This window comes from Oncorhynchus mykiss, chromosome 18, assembly GCF_057628025.1.
Source record: "Oncorhynchus mykiss isolate SJ-2025 chromosome 18, ASM5762802v1, whole genome shotgun sequence".
Lineage (NCBI taxonomy): Eukaryota > Metazoa > Chordata > Actinopteri > Salmoniformes > Salmonidae > Oncorhynchus > Oncorhynchus mykiss.
This window is the reverse complement of record NC_143039.1, coordinates 28,398,676-28,414,725: the sequence shown is the minus strand read 5'-3', so window position 1 is coordinate 28,414,725 and position 16,050 is coordinate 28,398,676. Positions and strand designations below refer to the sequence as shown.

The following is a 16,050-nucleotide window of genomic DNA, read 5'->3' as shown; positions in this document are numbered from 1 at the left end:
CTCTCTCTCTGTTGATTGCACACTAATTGCAATTACTAATCCACAATAGAATTAGTACAGAAATACGTGACTGCGATAAATAGAGCAATAATTGTGTGTGTAACTTTACCGTTGGTGAACGTGCTGAGTCTTTATTAACCCATCTCTTTCAACACACCTGTGGTTTTCCCCTGCTCAGACGTTGGATGCGTCAACCAATGGTTGCCTGCCATGTCATCAACTGTAACGTCAGGCACAGATTGCTATAACATACTGTATGATGTGGTTAGCTGATGCGCAAAATACTTATCCAGGCGTTGTAAGATCTGGCATGCATCAGCAATGACTGAGCATGACCCTATTGTGTCACTGCGTTTTGCTGAAGCTCATTGGCTTAGTGAAAAATGAGCAGTTTATACAATGCTTAGCTTGTAACACTTGCTTGGCGCATGGCTGACACACACACACACACACAGAGAGAGAGAGAGAGAGAGAGAGAGAGAGAGAGAGAGAGAGAGAGAGAGAGAGAGAGAGAGAGAGAGAGAGAGAGAGAGAGAGAGAGAGAGAGAGAGAGAGAGAGAGAGAGAGAGAGAGAGAGAGAGAGAGAGAGAGAGAGAGAGAGAGAGAGAGAGAGAGAGAGAGAGAGAGAGAGAGAGAGAGAGAGAGAGAGAGAGAGAGACTCTGATTACATCCCAGGGACGTCAATATCTCTTGCGAGCAGCGACTGCTAACACCACAAACACTCCATCACCCTCAGCTGGCAATTAGATACCATAATAAATGATCCAATAAACCACCCTCCGTTCCCCTCTCTCCATCTCTCCTTCCACCCACTCTCTCCTCATCTCTCCCCCCACTCTTTATCTTCCTCTCTATCACTCTCTCCTTCATCCTCTTCCTCTCTCTCTCTCTTCTCCAAGCAATAAAACCTTCCTGTACAGCGCTAGTGTCTATCACAGTGTGTTCTTGGAGGGAGCCATGAAAATCTGTGCTCATTAGAGATGTCAGCTTCCCACCCAGGCATTGCAGAATAGCGAGACCAGCCTCTTATAAACAGTACACAGAGGATATACAGACACACACAGAGAGGCAAGAGACACACACACACACACACTTTGATGAGAAGTGACACCTGAACTGTACTGTGTTACTATTCATTTCCAGTACCGCTTGAACTGTTTAGAGACAAAAACAGTCTTTGAAACTGTGCCTGCAGTGCTGCTGTTCTAAGATTATGTTTATCTTCCAAACAGCCTGATTACGCTGACCTTCAGGCAGAGGGAAATCATTAGAGGTGTTTGAGTAGTGTGAAAAATCCTGTAATGAAGTATTCACACAGCCATAGGTAACCAATTCTTCGGGATATCAATTTACTGGAGAACAGCACACCTTCCACAGCACGACATTAATAAAAAGACGAGTCATTGTTGCAATGACTAGTGTCTAGCGTACATTTGGGTTCGGGACTTTTTCACAAAGCACAAAATACATCTGAAGTGTCAAATGAAGTTTACAATGAAACTTGGTTTTAATTGCAACCTTTCCTCAGGTTGTTATTGTGAAATAGTGTATTAAATAACCTACCAGGTTAAATAAAGATTATATTAACAGACAATGTGAAACAATAAACCACAACATTTGAGTAGCGCATACCCAAAATGGCCACCACGATGTCATCCTTGAGGATTTCGATGGACCCTCGTGACAAGAAGTAGAGGGCAGTAAGCACGTCTCCACAGTGGACCAGTGTATCACCCGGTGGGGAGTGTGTGGTCTTGAACCTCATGGCCAGGGCCCTCAGGCAGCCCTTAGTAGCCCCTTGGAATGCCTTGCAGCCCTGGAGCAGACTCGCGTTGAGGTGGAGGCAGATATCAGCCTGGAGACACTCTGGGAAACCCTTTAGGACCTGGGGGCGTGAAAAGACAGGCCACAGCAATAGGAGAATGGTCAGATAGGACTGGATTTGTCTGTGGTGTTATCAGAGATGTGCTGTCAAACTCGAGACGTCTTTGGGTGTGGGTCTGGTTTGAGTTTGCCAGTCAGATATGGTTTGGAATCCAGAGTGGGTTGATACAATTGCCAATTGTGTTTTGGTCTTCTTCTCAAAATCGAAATACTGCATTGTCATATGTGACTGTTTGAGGGGGGTATTTTTTTATGGCATCTTTCCATAGCCTTTAATCAGAGCACTAGCAGGTGGGGGTAAACAGATGGATATCCAACACTGCTATACAAGACACAACAAACTAGGAAAACATGGAAACAAACATGGAAACACACCTTCCCTTTGATTAAAAAATAATTAGCACAAGTGTGCTCACGAGGGAGCTTTCTATCTTAGTGGGGTATCATTAGTGTCTGTGATTCAGATTTAACATAAAAATAAATAGAAATAAAAGACTTACCTCAACTGAATTAACCTGTCATGTCATTTAGAGTTTAAGGATCAGAGTGACAAGTATTTCAACTACTTAAATTACTACATGCTTAAATGCAAATAGTTTCAATGGAAAAAAATATCACCTAAAGTAGTCAGTATCATGACATTAATGCCCACAATTGGAAAACAAGTAATTTGCCTGGGACTGAACACCCACACTTGGTTACAGGTTAAAGGTCATGAGATGACTGTAAATAGAGGAGAAAACCTTGAACTGTGACATCACAGGGGACCAAAGGGCAAGGGAAAGCTTCAAACACACAAAAGGGGAAAATGAAACATTCTTACTCTATATCACATACAAAATCTACATTTTTTGAAAAAGAGAGGCTATTTTTCATTAGTTGGGGGAAAAAAATCATAGCAGAAGATTTTGGAAAGGAGAGATTGAACAACATTTGGCAAGTGCAGGTGCAATATCACTGGTCATGTGTGCCAAGCCTCCCACATTGAGGGAAACCTGGCAGTGCCAAGCTGTCTGTGCCTCTCCCATTGGCAGTATTCACAGCTTGGTAACTACAATATAAAATGATGTGATTGTGTTTGAATACACAGATTTCATGCAAACGGCGACCTTGTGGCAAGCCACATGCAAGTCAGTCTGTGATGGACAATATGGGCTGCTAGAAGCACTGAGGATTATACTACTGGCTGGCATGCAATGGGGAAGTCAGTATGTACACTGAGTGTACAAAACATTAAGAACATCTGCTCTGAGAACACCTGCTCTTTCCAGGTGAAAGCTATGATCCCTTATTGATATCCACTTCAGTCAGTGTAGATGAAGTGGAGGAGACAGGCTGAAGAATGATTTTTAAGCCTCAAGACAATTGAGACATGGATTGTGTATGTGTGCCATTCAGAGGGTGAATGGGCAAGTCAAAAATATTTAAGTGCCTTTGAACAGGGTATGGCAGTAGGTGTCAGGTGCACCGGTTTGAGTGTGACAAGAACTGCAACACTACGGGAAGCAGTGGAGTCAACGTGGGCCAGCACCCCTGTGGAAAGCTTTCGACACCTTGTAGTCCACGTCCCGCCGAATTGAGGCTGTTCTGAGGGCCAAAGGGGGGTTGCAACTCAATATTAGGAAGGTGTTCTTAATGTTTTCTATACTCAGTGTACATTATTTTTTTCCCTAGACTATAAAGATGAAGTTATGGATTTTAATAAATGTATTCTTTGATTTACATCTTGGTCTACGATTTACTACACTCTACCATTTTTGAAAACAACACATTTCAGAGGGAAATAAGTTAACACTATTATCTGTGAACATAGTACCTCCTGCTCTTACCAGAGTGATGAAGTCATTCCATTTGACATGACGCAGACATGGAAAAGACACATTTCTATAAGTACAGTTAACATCACCAGGGGAAAAGCCGGTTTACATACAGTATCCATGGCTTTCATTCTAGAGTTTAGAATCCTAATCAAGATCATAAAAATGTCATATAACCATGTCGCTAAGGGAACACACTGGGCTATATGCTAATGGTAAGAACCGTCATGGAGACAAGGTTGTTTAAGGTCAGAAAAACATTGAACAGCTTCACCGAGAAGCTAAGTACTGTAGGAGAAACACAGCAAGGCAGTAACATAACCGCATCGTCAAACTGTGGGGCTAAACATTAAAAACCTACTGAAGGACAACAGCGATCTGAATCATCAATCTGAGACTTAACCATTATGCATACCCTTATCCCACCATAAGAATAACGCAATGTCCCAATATGAGCATTTTTTTGTTAAAGTCTCACTTGGAAGACTTATTAGCCCCAAACACACACACACACACACTCACAGACACAAACGCGCACACTCACAGCTTCCCAACCAATTACACCCACCCCCACCCTCCTACCCACACAACCCCCACACACTCCCCCTATTCGCACCATATTCATGTCGATGCCGTTGGTGTAGTTCCAGGCGTGTTGGAAGTACTCCTCCAGGCGTTGCCTCAGTGGGTTGGGGATCTGGTGGAAGCGGATGAATTCTTTGACCCGGAGCATCTGCAGGTGGTACCGCGCCGTACCAGAGTACAACCGCTGGATGATGGCCGACACATTACCAAAGATACTGGCGTACATCAGGGCTGCGAGAGGGAGAATCACACCAGACAGGAGATCATCATGTCGTCATCACTGTTAGCAATATTCTAATTTCCCTTAATTAATCAGTAGCTAGGAATATAGTAGTACAATGACTTATTGAGTAGTACTACTTGCCTTTACAGTAATAGTGATTCACTGTAGAAATGTGTATAATGTATTAATTTGTTTGTTCGTTCATTCATTCCATGTGTTTTCAGACCTAGTACAGTCGACACACTCACAGCCAATCAGCATGACACAGATGGAGAAGATCTTCTCGGAGTTGGTGTTGGGGGAGACGTTGCCAAAGCCCACGCTGGTCAGACTACTGAAGGTAAAATAGAGGGCCGTGACATATTTGTCCTTGATGGACGGGCCAGAGCTGGGGTCACTGTAGTTGTACCTAGGGGGTGAGACGGTACACTCAGTTCATGGTTCGATACATTTCAAGGTATTTTTCCTACAGCCTGGAATTGAACCAAGGTGTCTGTAGTGACGCCTCAAGCACTGAGATGCAGTGCCTTAGACCGCTGCGCCACTTGGTTTTACCAATATTTCTTAGTTGAATTAACAAATCATGACGTTCTTTCCTATCATTCAACTGCATCGTTATTAAAGAGTCTTGTGATACAGTAAATAGTATTGGGGTACATTGAGGCACAAGTCCATGGTACATATTGTTACGATATTCAGTAATTCTGTATATTTTATCTTGCCTAGTACCTCTTTCCAATGGACACGCCCAGGTTATCCAGCCAGCCAATCTTGTGCTCCAGATAGGGCTTCTCCACATTGCCGATGGCGTACCAGATGCAGGCCAGCCAATGGGCAATGAGGGCAAAGATGCACATGAGGAGCATAAGGACAGCGGCGCCGTACTCTGAATATCGGTCCAGCTTACGGGCCACGCGAACTAGTCGGAGCAGCCGGGCGGTCTTCAGCAGGCCAATCAGAGTGGTGGTCTGAGGGGACATAGAAGTAAACAGAGCTGTGATTGGCTGGGGGTTTGAGTGTTGCAGTACAGTCCAGGCAAGTTATTTGTTAATTGGATGCACCACACCAGGAAGCAATTTGTTGTTATTAGATGTACCCTTAAGGTCAGATCAAAGGTTAGGAGTTAGGATTAAGATAGTACTGTTACAATCAAGCTTGGCTGAATGACCACAATCCAGTTTCTTATTCCAGTTTCTAAATCACTGAATATGACAGTGTGTCAATGGAAGTGACCTCTGCAAAAAAAATAGACTGCTGTCTAAACCAGCAGAGAGCAGTGGCAATAATATAAATTAGAATATAACATTTCCATCACTCTAAAATGTTGTTATGAGGAGTGAGGAGCATTTATCAAGCCTACATACTGATACTAAGATGACTGCAGAAAAAAAAATATTTTTTTAAAGAACAATAAAGAAAATGACAGAGAACGTCCAAGTTTTCCAGCCAGGCAGCATGAAAGCAAACACCACGCCTCTCCTGTCCTCCCACCCCTCCTGCCTTCTGTTCACTTTCCTTTAAACAGTCTCAATCCTGGCATCTCTCCATCTCTGTTCCTACCCAGCTAAATTAACACGGTGACAAAAAAATAAACGACCACGGCCTGCCATGAGATAAGAGCGGATTTATTAGCGTCGCACAGTCTGCAAACAGCATAAGTCAGTCTGAGGGAAACGCTAATAGTTTGTTCCCCATCTCATCAGGACTGACAATTATAGTAATATCCTGAGGGAAGTCATTACTACTACTGCTTCTCATCCTCCACAGTCACCCAGGTCTCTGCACCTGTATGCATTTATTTACAGGGGGCTTCTCTCGTTTACACATGAGACTCAATTTGACAGTGACTATGGTTCCTTGTCTCATAGAAGGGGGTCTGATTTATGGCGCAACACTGACTTGAATCTGTCACAGATGAATGTGCTCTGCTGAGGGACACGGATGCTGCTGCTGAGGCTCTGAAAGCCCCATTACAAACCGCCCGGCCCATCCACCCAAATCTTCCCCCTAAATCGCTGCAATCATTTACAGCAGCTTTTGTCTCCTACACTCTGAGAAAAAAGGTGTTATCTAGAACCTAAAAGGGTTCATTGGTAGTCCCTTAAGGATAACTCTTTGAAGAACCCTTCTGGTTCCAGGTAGAACCCTTTTGGTTCCAGGTAGAACCCTTTTGGGTTCCATGTAGAACCCTGGAACCAAAAAGGGTTCTCTTATGGGGACAGCCAAAGACCCCTTTTGGAACCCTTTTTTCTAAGAGTGTACTTCTCAACCGGGAAGAGAAATCAGTCTCAGACAGACATCCTAAATCAATCAGAAATTCTTTCCATGTTTTTAGAATTTATCGTAACTGTTGATCTTGACTGGTATGTCGGATGTGCAGAGTGACTGAGGGGTTTGTGTGCGGGGGGCTTTAGTAGGGGGGCTTTAGTAGGGTATAGGGTAGTAGGGTATATTTAGTAGGGTATATTAGTTGATGTTGATTAAAATACTTGCTCAAGTCTGCAGTGCTTGTGAGTTGAAGAGTGGAGAGCTAAAGCTTCTCCCTAACAACCCTGGTGGTATATGAAATGTGTCCGGGATGGGGTCGGCTAGTCATCTGTGTTGGCCTGTCCACTCTACACAACCCCTGATAGGCAGACAGCACATGACTGTTTATGTTCAACCGCTGTCTGAAATAGAAGACATAATCCCATAGGCTACTGGCTACAACAGGGTTTTCTAGCTTCGCTCATGGGCCCCGATCCCGATTTAGGAATTGATGCCTTTCCTACGCACGCCTTTCCTATGCACTCATCAGTATTTGGTATATAGACTTAGCATATTTAGTTGCGTAACACGCCCTGCAGGTGTGGCTACCTTGCACCCTCTGTATAAGTGTAATTCAACCGCTGAAACCCCTCACACTTGCTGGCCAACAGATTATCTCATGGAGTTTTCATTCTATGGGGTTTTCAGTACAAATATCCCTTTACATAAGGTTTTAATGACAATTATGTCGACAGACTCAACAGAAAACATTAAGAGAACGGGTTCAGAATAGGGGGATCAATGAAAGAAAGCCATCTATGCATCTTGTTCGCCGTTTCAGCACCAACTAGATTTAAAAATACTCTACATGTTATCATAAAATGTAGCCTCTGCTGCTGATTTCCTGAAAAGTGAGAGCCGCTATATTACATGGACACACGCTGTGGCAGGTCACCACTCGTCTGTCTGTTCCACTTCCTCTTCCTGCCATTCACTGACAACCCCCAGACTGAGGGCAACTCTCCAGTACAACACACCTGATGGTAAATAATGACTCGACAAATCACTGCTCTGACACACCACTGCTCCCTACACATGCTCACTTGTCATCATTTTGCAGGAGACATCTTTTTTTTCCCTGGAACATCATGTACCCTGTCCTGTCCCGCTCTGTGACGTGCCAGCAAGGGACACACTTAGCAGTCACTGCTCGGCTGAGATATTGACATCCTGTGGGTGTAATCAGAGTAGATAAATCTTCCCTCTCTCTTCCTCTGTCCCTCTCACACGCAGGAACACGTCTCTCCCTCTCACTGCAGTCCAACAATCGTTCTTTTGACCTGCATCTTTCTAGCTACGTCTTTCCCTCCCTCTTTTTCTAGAGTTGAGAACTTGGAAAGCTACTGTTCCACCTGATGGGCCAACACAGCACAGTACAGCTCGGTTTGACTCAGATTCAGCTCGGCTTAGCAGTGTAAGAAAAGGGTCTAAGCGTTTTCCCTTACTTCCTCCGATCCCGAGCCGAAGATGAGCAGATCAAAGGGGATGGCAGCCACCATGTCGATGAGGAACCAGCCCTTGAAATAGTGGATGGCTATCTTCGCCGGGTGGCTGACCACCTCCTCGTTGAGATTCACATAGGTTGTCCTGAAGTTGATCAATATGTCCACGATGAACATGATGTCCACCATGAGGTCGACCACGTTGAGCGGCGAGCACGAGTAGCCGCACTCCCTCCTCTTCTGCTCCTCTAGGTCGTTGAGGAGGAAGGCGGCGGAGTAGGGCGTGAAGATGGCCGTGTAGATGACCAGCAGCAGGATGAGCCAGTCCCACACCGCTTTGAAGGGGCTGTAGTGGAGGATGGTTAACTTGTCCATGCGCGGCACCTGGAGCTTGTACTCGGGAAGCACATCTGCGCCCAGGGATAGCACCTGAGGAGGAAGGAGGGAGGAGTTAAGAGGACGTAAAGCGAAGACATGAAGAAAATGGTGGCTTGGATCAATGTATTAGAAGGGTGAATGAATCCTATAGAATCCTAAGGAAATACTTTGAAATTCAAGCTGAAGTCAGTGGGATGTAAATATTGTATAGGGGCCTACTGCAAAAGCCACGATGCTAATGTTGCATTCAAATATTATATAACACCATTTAAAACTAATGTATATAACAGCCTATATGTAGGCTATTATGGATGCATACTGTACATGTATATGGTCTATACTGTATACTGTATATAACATTAAGTTAATTCTATGGGTGAAAATACACAAAGGTTAACATCATCAGCTTGCCCCTTGTGCTTGGCTGTTGGGAGGATAACTATGCATTTGTACATTCATATGCAGGTCGCTTATCCTCCTCAGGCACACTATACATTCTTTATGAGTTGATCACTGGACACTAATCACAGCTGAGCTCCAAGAGGAAATCAGTCACGTGGAAATATTGATGGAAGAACAGTGTCTTAACCGTCCTTCCAGAACTACAGTACCCATTAGCCACGTATACATACTTAAAGAAGTACATGTTAGTTTAGTATCTTACTGCATTAGCCAGCAAATTGCAAACAAGTAATATGACGGGAATGTCCTTGTAGGGGCTTCTACGTAGGAAAACCCCTATTTAAGGAATGTTTAATTGCATCAATATCCCAACTATTCCAGTTGCAGTATGGCCTGTCCCTGGTTAACTTTTAAAATCAATATCACAGAGCAGATAATAGTCTCAATGACACTAAGGTGATTATCGCAGTAGGGAGGGGGTGGGATATAGTCATTCATTCTGCAGCTTGACACTTCAATGCCAGGGAAGACATTTCTGTCTCTGCTTCTCATGGCTGATTATCACTGTGGCGAGAGGGAGGGAGAGGAGAGGAGGAGAGAGAAAGGTAAAGTGCTTCACCCAAGGGCAGAGAAGTAATTATTGTAGATAGAGAGAAGCGCAAGCTGAAATAGAGCCTTGGAAATGGAATTAGGGCTCCATTTCGGCCGCCTTCGCCATAGCACTAGAATTACTAGAATGGCAATCCCCATTCAAGTCAATGTTCCATGATGGTCCATTCAAGACATTATTTCCACTATTTCCAATTATTTCCCCCACCATCTAGGCCTACTCCTAGTCGCACCCTGGCAGGGATCGCCTCGGCGACACCTGTGATTGAGTGGGATGAAGGGCGGCGGGCTTAAGTGATTATAATGAAATTGGTTATTAGATGTCTTCTGTCCCCTCCCCTGTGTGATTACAGGTCAATAGAACAACCCTCCACTATATCACACCCTTTAAAGCAAATCACCAAGTAAAGGGCAGAGAGAGAAAAAGCTTTTTCATTATTCACGTCCAGCTACAGTAGTTATCTTCATTGAAAGTTTTGGTAATTAGGCTACGGGCAGTTTTATTTCTTTCATCAAACTGCCCTTTGCTCTAAGTGGAAAAGAAGCACAAGGCAGTGATTGTCATGAGAAACCTCTTTTTGAATTGAACGTGTTTTGTGACGCTTGATGACATACCACCTAAATCAGGCAGAATCACATACCATGTGGATAGATTAGTCGATGTGGCTTACTGGGCTACTGCACTTGTAAGGAGTTGGTAAAAGGAGTACCTAATCTCTGATCCAGGGTCAGATGTTTCTAGGCCTATATGATCCAGTTAATCAATGTTGGGTCGGTAAATCTGATCCTAGATCTGTGGTTAGTGGCAACATCTAATTTCAGCCATGTGGTTACATACGTAAACTGTCTCTGAGCCTGCTGGCAAGCCCAGGGAGGAGTCAATTTGCAGAATGAGAGCTCAGTTGAGCACGTTGCGCTCCCTGATCTGTTACTAAATAAATTATTCAGACATAATTATTTAATGCACCTAGTGTGGATTCATTTGCTATTGTGCAAATTAACTCTCTCAACAGGAATAAATGTATGCAAATGAGTGGTCTGTTCATTTCACCCTCTCACATTATTTGTTTTGTATTGTTGGAGGATTTGGAATACCAGAGTGTCATTTCCTGTCTCGGCCAGTGCTGCTTTGTCACGTGACCCACAACATGTATTGTTGACAATAAAGAAAAAAATGGCAAGACTGAAGCAAAGCCATGACATAACGACAGGTAAAACTGAAGAAAACCCATCCAAACCTGGAGAAATCATACCGCATGAAACGAACATTAAGTGTCAAACAAGTTGTTTTATGTGGAGCATCAACATGCACTGACGCCGCTCATCAATCTACGGCACCGACTCAGATCTCCTCATGTCAATCGTCCATCTGTTTAGTGTGGTTGAGTTCTGTGTCGAACCAGCAGACCACAGTACGTGTTTATTCTGCAGCCCAGAGCACGTCTCCCTAAACAAACTCTGGAGAGACTTGGTCTCCAGACATCGGCTGGAACAGTGTGAGCCTCACAGCCAGACCACAGGGGACGAACGGGGAGCAGGAGCTCAGGGCGCCACAGTCAGAGAAATATGTCAAATACCGAAGAAACAAGCAAATACAATCCAACTGTCTAGTTTGATCAAACGACTGAGAATGAGATGGTGAAAAGAAAAAAACGTGTTCAATGTAATCTGTTCAGCAGTAAGCAGCAGATGGTTGCTAACCAAACGTACAAGCAGGAAAGAGAAACAAGAGGCTGTTAGAGTTATAGTTGATCATCTAGACTCATATCTGACATAGGCCTGCTGTATGACAACAACGTTCCACTGCAGTAGGTATATCCAATGGGAACCATATCAGGGATGGGCAACTCCATTCCTTGGGGGCCTAACTGGTGTAACACTTTTGCCCCAGCCTCAGCTAACACACCTGACTCCAATAGTCAACTAATCATGATCTTCAGTTTAGATTGCAATTTGTTTAATCAGCTGTGTTTGCTAGGGATGGGGAAGAAGTGTGACACCACTCCGGCCCCCAGGACTGGAGTTGCTCATCCCTGAGCTATATAAATAATAACAACAAATACTAAGATCCGGTTGGAATATATAAGCTGCAACCCACTATTGAGATGTATGACACACACACACACACACACACACACCAGCATATGTCCTCTAAACTAGAAGATGCTCTTAGTGCCAATGACAAACTAAGATCTGCTTTTAAGGAAAACTCGGTGCCTGATACTGTATAGTATATACTGTATACACTAGTGGAGGCTCCTCAGAGGAGGAAGGGGAGGACCATCCTCCTCAGTGAAGTTCAAAAAAATCTATATTGTGAAACATTAAAAAAGTGATCCTTTTTTAGATATAACTATATTCACGTCACCAAATAATTGATTAAGACACACTGTTTTGCAATGAAGGTCTACAGTAGCCTTGGCAGCACTCTGTAGGTGAGCACCATGGTGTAGCTGGAGGACAGCTAGCTTCTGTCCTCCTCTGAGTACGTTGACTTCAATACAAAACCTAGGAGGCTCTTGGTTCTCACCCCCTTCCAAAGACTTACACAGTAATTATAACAACATCCGGAGGATGTCCTCCAACCTATCAGAGCTCTTGCAGCATGAACTGACATGCTGTCCACCCAATCAAAGGATCATAGAATGAATCTAGTACTGAAAGCATAAGCTACAGCTAGCCAGCACTGCAATGTAGAAAATGTATTGAGTAGTTTTCTTAAAGAGAAAGACAATAGTCGAACAGTTTTGAACAAATTAATTTCTTCCAAAATTAAGGAGAAGCAAGAGAGATGAGTGAGAGCTATATTTGATTGTATTTTTTTGAACATTCACTTTCACTTAGCTAGCAAATGCAGCTAGCTAGTTTAGCCTACTCAAACACCCAGCTCAAACAGAGAGGGATGCTATGTTAGCTACCTGGCTATAGCTATCCAACACCGGAACTCTTCCAAGTCAAGGTAAGCTTTGGTTTTATTAATGTATTGCCACCGGGGCCTGCCAGTGTAACTGGTAAACTCCTTTCTGATTGTACATTGTACTGCATGATTGTAGCGAGTTTACTAACTTGTTAGTTCTAGTTGACTATGATGTCACAACAATGTAGGCTGTGTGTAGAGGTAAGCAGTCATGATATGAAGGTTTGGCTTGGAAAGGTTTTTTGCCTGGTCACAGAGAGCTGATGTGTTGTGCACTGAAGTCCACAAGCGAAAGGAAAAGGTGAGAGGGGGAGAGAGCATAGATAGTTGCGAGAAGAAATGATAAACCCAGCAAAAAAAGAAACAGACCTTTTTCAGGACCCTGTCTTTCAAAGATAATTAGTAAAAATCCAAATAACTTCACAGATCTTCATTGTAAAGGGTTTTAACACTGTTTCCCATGCTTGTTCAATGAACCATAAACAATTAATGAACATGCACCTGTGGAACGGTCGTTAAGACACTAACAGCTTACAGACGGTAGGCAATTAGGGTCACAGTTATGAAAACTTAGGACACTAAAGAGGCCTTTCTACTGACTCTGAAAAAGACCAAAAGAAAGATGCCCAGGGTCCCTGCTCATCTGCGTGAACGTGTCTTAGGCATGCTGCTAGGAGGCATGAGGACTGCAGATGTGGCCAGTGCAATAAATTGCAATGTCCGTACTGTGAGATGCCTAAGACAGTGCTACAGGGAGATAGGACGGACAGCTGATCGTCCTCGCAGTGGCAGACCACGTGTAACAACATCTGCACGAACATCACACCTGCGGGACAGGTACAGGATGGCAACAACAACTGCCCAAGTTACACCAGGAAAGCAAAATCCCTCCATCAGTGCTCAGACTATCCACAATAAGCTGAGAGAGGCTGGACTGAGGGCTTGTAGGCCTGTTGTAAGGCAGGTCCTCACCAGACATCACCTGCAACAATGTCGCCTATGGGCACAAACCCACCGTCACTGGACCAGACAGGACTGGCAAAAAGTAATCTTCACTGACAAGTCGCGATTTTGTCTCACCAGGGGTGATGGTTGGATTTGCGTTTATTGTCTAAGGAATGAGCGTTACACCGAGGCCTGTACTCTGGTTTAGATTTAGAGGTGGAGGGTCCGTCATGGTCTGGGGCGGTGTGTCACAGCATCATCGGACTGAGCTTGTTGTCATTGCAGGCAATCTCAACACTGTGCTTGTTCTGTGTGTGATTTCCTGCAAGACAGGAATGTCAGTGTTCTGCCATGGCCAGTGAAGAGCCCGGTTCTCAATCCCATTGAGCACTTCTGAGACCTGTTGGATCGGAGGGTCCCCCCAGAAATGTCCGGGAACTTACAGGTGCCTTGGTGGAAGAGTGGGGTAACATCTCACAGCAAGAACTGGCAAATCTGGTGCAGTCCATGAGGAGGAGATGCATTGCAGTACTTAATGCAGCTGGTGGCCATACCAGATACTGATTGTTACTTTTGATTTTGACCCCCCTTTGTTCAGGGACACATTACTCCATTTCTGCTAGTCACATGTCTGTGGAACTTGTTCAGTTTATGTCTCAGTTGTTGAATCTTGTTATATTCATACAAATATTTACCCACGTTAAGTTTGCTGAACATAAACGCAGTTGACAGAGAGAGGACATTTATTTTTTGGCTGAGTTTATATACAATGAGCAAAGTGATCATGATGTTTTTATGTGGCTGCTACGACCGTGAACTGTTTGCGTGTGATCCGGTGTGTATTCATTCCACCGATTCTGTTGAAAAATGTCTCATAAACGAAAACAAAATGGGGATAAACATACCTGAATTTGTCCAACAGAAACTCTCATTTGCATTTGCTGGACTAATGATTACACCCTAGATTAGCTAGCTGTAGGCAAGAGTGTGCAAGGCGGTATTGAATGTGTCACTGTCTGTCACCTTGATTACTCAAAATTTTCTCGGCCTATGCACCTACGTTGTGAACTTGAATTCATCGGCTAAGTTGTAGCAACCTCATGATGGGTACAGTATCATGTAGTAGCCTAAACGTATCGATGTTACATTGAACTGGGTGAATGGAATATGAATGACAGTCATCCAATATGCTGTAATAGAAATAAGGCCATGCTCATTAAAAAAATAATCATCCTCCCTCATCTTAAATGTTACCAACCACCACTGGTATACACATTATCAGTAGAACAGCAACATCCTCGTCTGTTCTGGACAAAGTGGCCCTGACAGATCTTAAAGGTCAACCAGCTCTGCCATAGCGACACAGACGCACGCACACACAGACAGGCAAGCACGCAGGCAGGAAAACACACACAGGCCTCCAGGTTTCCCTCCACCTCCCCCATAGGGACCGACACAAGTAGGCGTTGGTGTACTGCGCACACGCACTCTCCACGGGGAGGACAGACAGACAGGCAGACAGGATGGTGAGGATGACCTCTAACCTGTGTGTAACTAGAGTGTATCTCTGAGCCCTGGTAAGATAATCTGTCCTGATCCCCGCTACGGGTGATATACACCTTCACCGGTTTACTTATTAAAACAAGCCCCTTGAGTTTCAGCCTAGTGGTAATATCGTTGGGCCAGTAACCGAAAGCTGACAAGGTAACAATCTGTCATTCTGCCCCTGAGCAAGGCAGTTACCCCACTGTTCCCCGGGCGCCGTGGATGTCGATTAAGGGGGTTGGGTTAAATGCGGAAGACACATTTCAGTTGAAGGCATTCAGTTGTACAACTGACTTGGTATCCCCCTTTCAATGAATTAGGTAATGTCAGACAGTAACAACAGAGCAGCGTGTACAGACACTGTGTTCTGACCTGGTGGTGTTCCGTGTGTGTGTGTGGGGCAGGGGATAATTACCGCTCTCTAATGTATAACATTGGGGCAGATGACCATTCATGTGATTATTCAATGAGGTAATAGTCCATCCAGCTACAGCACACGATACATCTGTAACTGTCTGTACAGAACAAATACACAGAAAAGACATGTCCTCTGTATGGAACAGATTCTATAGAATGGATTCTAACTCCAACATTATACTTGATTGAGTGAAGCTCCAACATCTTGGCTTATGTCAGTGAGCCCCAACTCTACTGAGCACAAAGCACAGGGCCTTTCATGACCTCTTACCTGCGTGACCTTATCGGTGACGTTGTGTGTTCGATCCTTGACCTTTGGGGCTATGATGGTTTTCTCGGAGGAAGCAGGGGAGGGGCACTTCTTGTCGTTGTTGGCCTCTGAGAAGTTGAGCGTGATGAGGGGGATCTTGTTGATGGTGCTGTATCTGTTGAGGTGGGAGTCAGACGTGGAGCCCAGAAGACTGGATTTGATCTGGTTGAAGGGTCCTGGAGGAGAATTTAATGGAGAGGTTTGGAAATAGCTCGCGCTGTGATGCTAGGCTAGGCTAGAGCGGCGATGCTACACTAGGCTAGCTCGGG

General features: G+C 44.4%; 1 protein-coding gene across 3 annotated transcripts in view; it reads right to left on the bottom strand.

Annotated features, from left to right (window-relative positions):
• LOC110495798 (voltage-gated inwardly rectifying potassium channel KCNH7) overlaps nt 1–16,050 on the bottom strand; it is a 70,892-nt gene that overhangs the window by 15,496 nt on the left and 39,346 nt on the right. For all 3 annotated transcript variants that reach the window (XM_090208080.1, XM_036952248.2, XM_090208082.1), the window contains 6 exons: nt 15,743–15,957; nt 8,262–8,687; nt 5,239–5,477; nt 4,758–4,918; nt 4,318–4,517; nt 1,633–1,885 (listed from right to left, as the gene is read on the bottom strand). In XM_090208080.1, the coding sequence (XP_090064206.1) occupies nt 1,633–1,885; nt 4,318–4,517; nt 4,758–4,918; nt 5,239–5,477; nt 8,262–8,687; nt 15,743–15,957 (1,494 nt within the window). The remainder of the gene's footprint in view (nt 1–1,632; nt 1,886–4,317; nt 4,518–4,757; nt 4,919–5,238; nt 5,478–8,261; nt 8,688–15,742; nt 15,958–16,050) is intronic.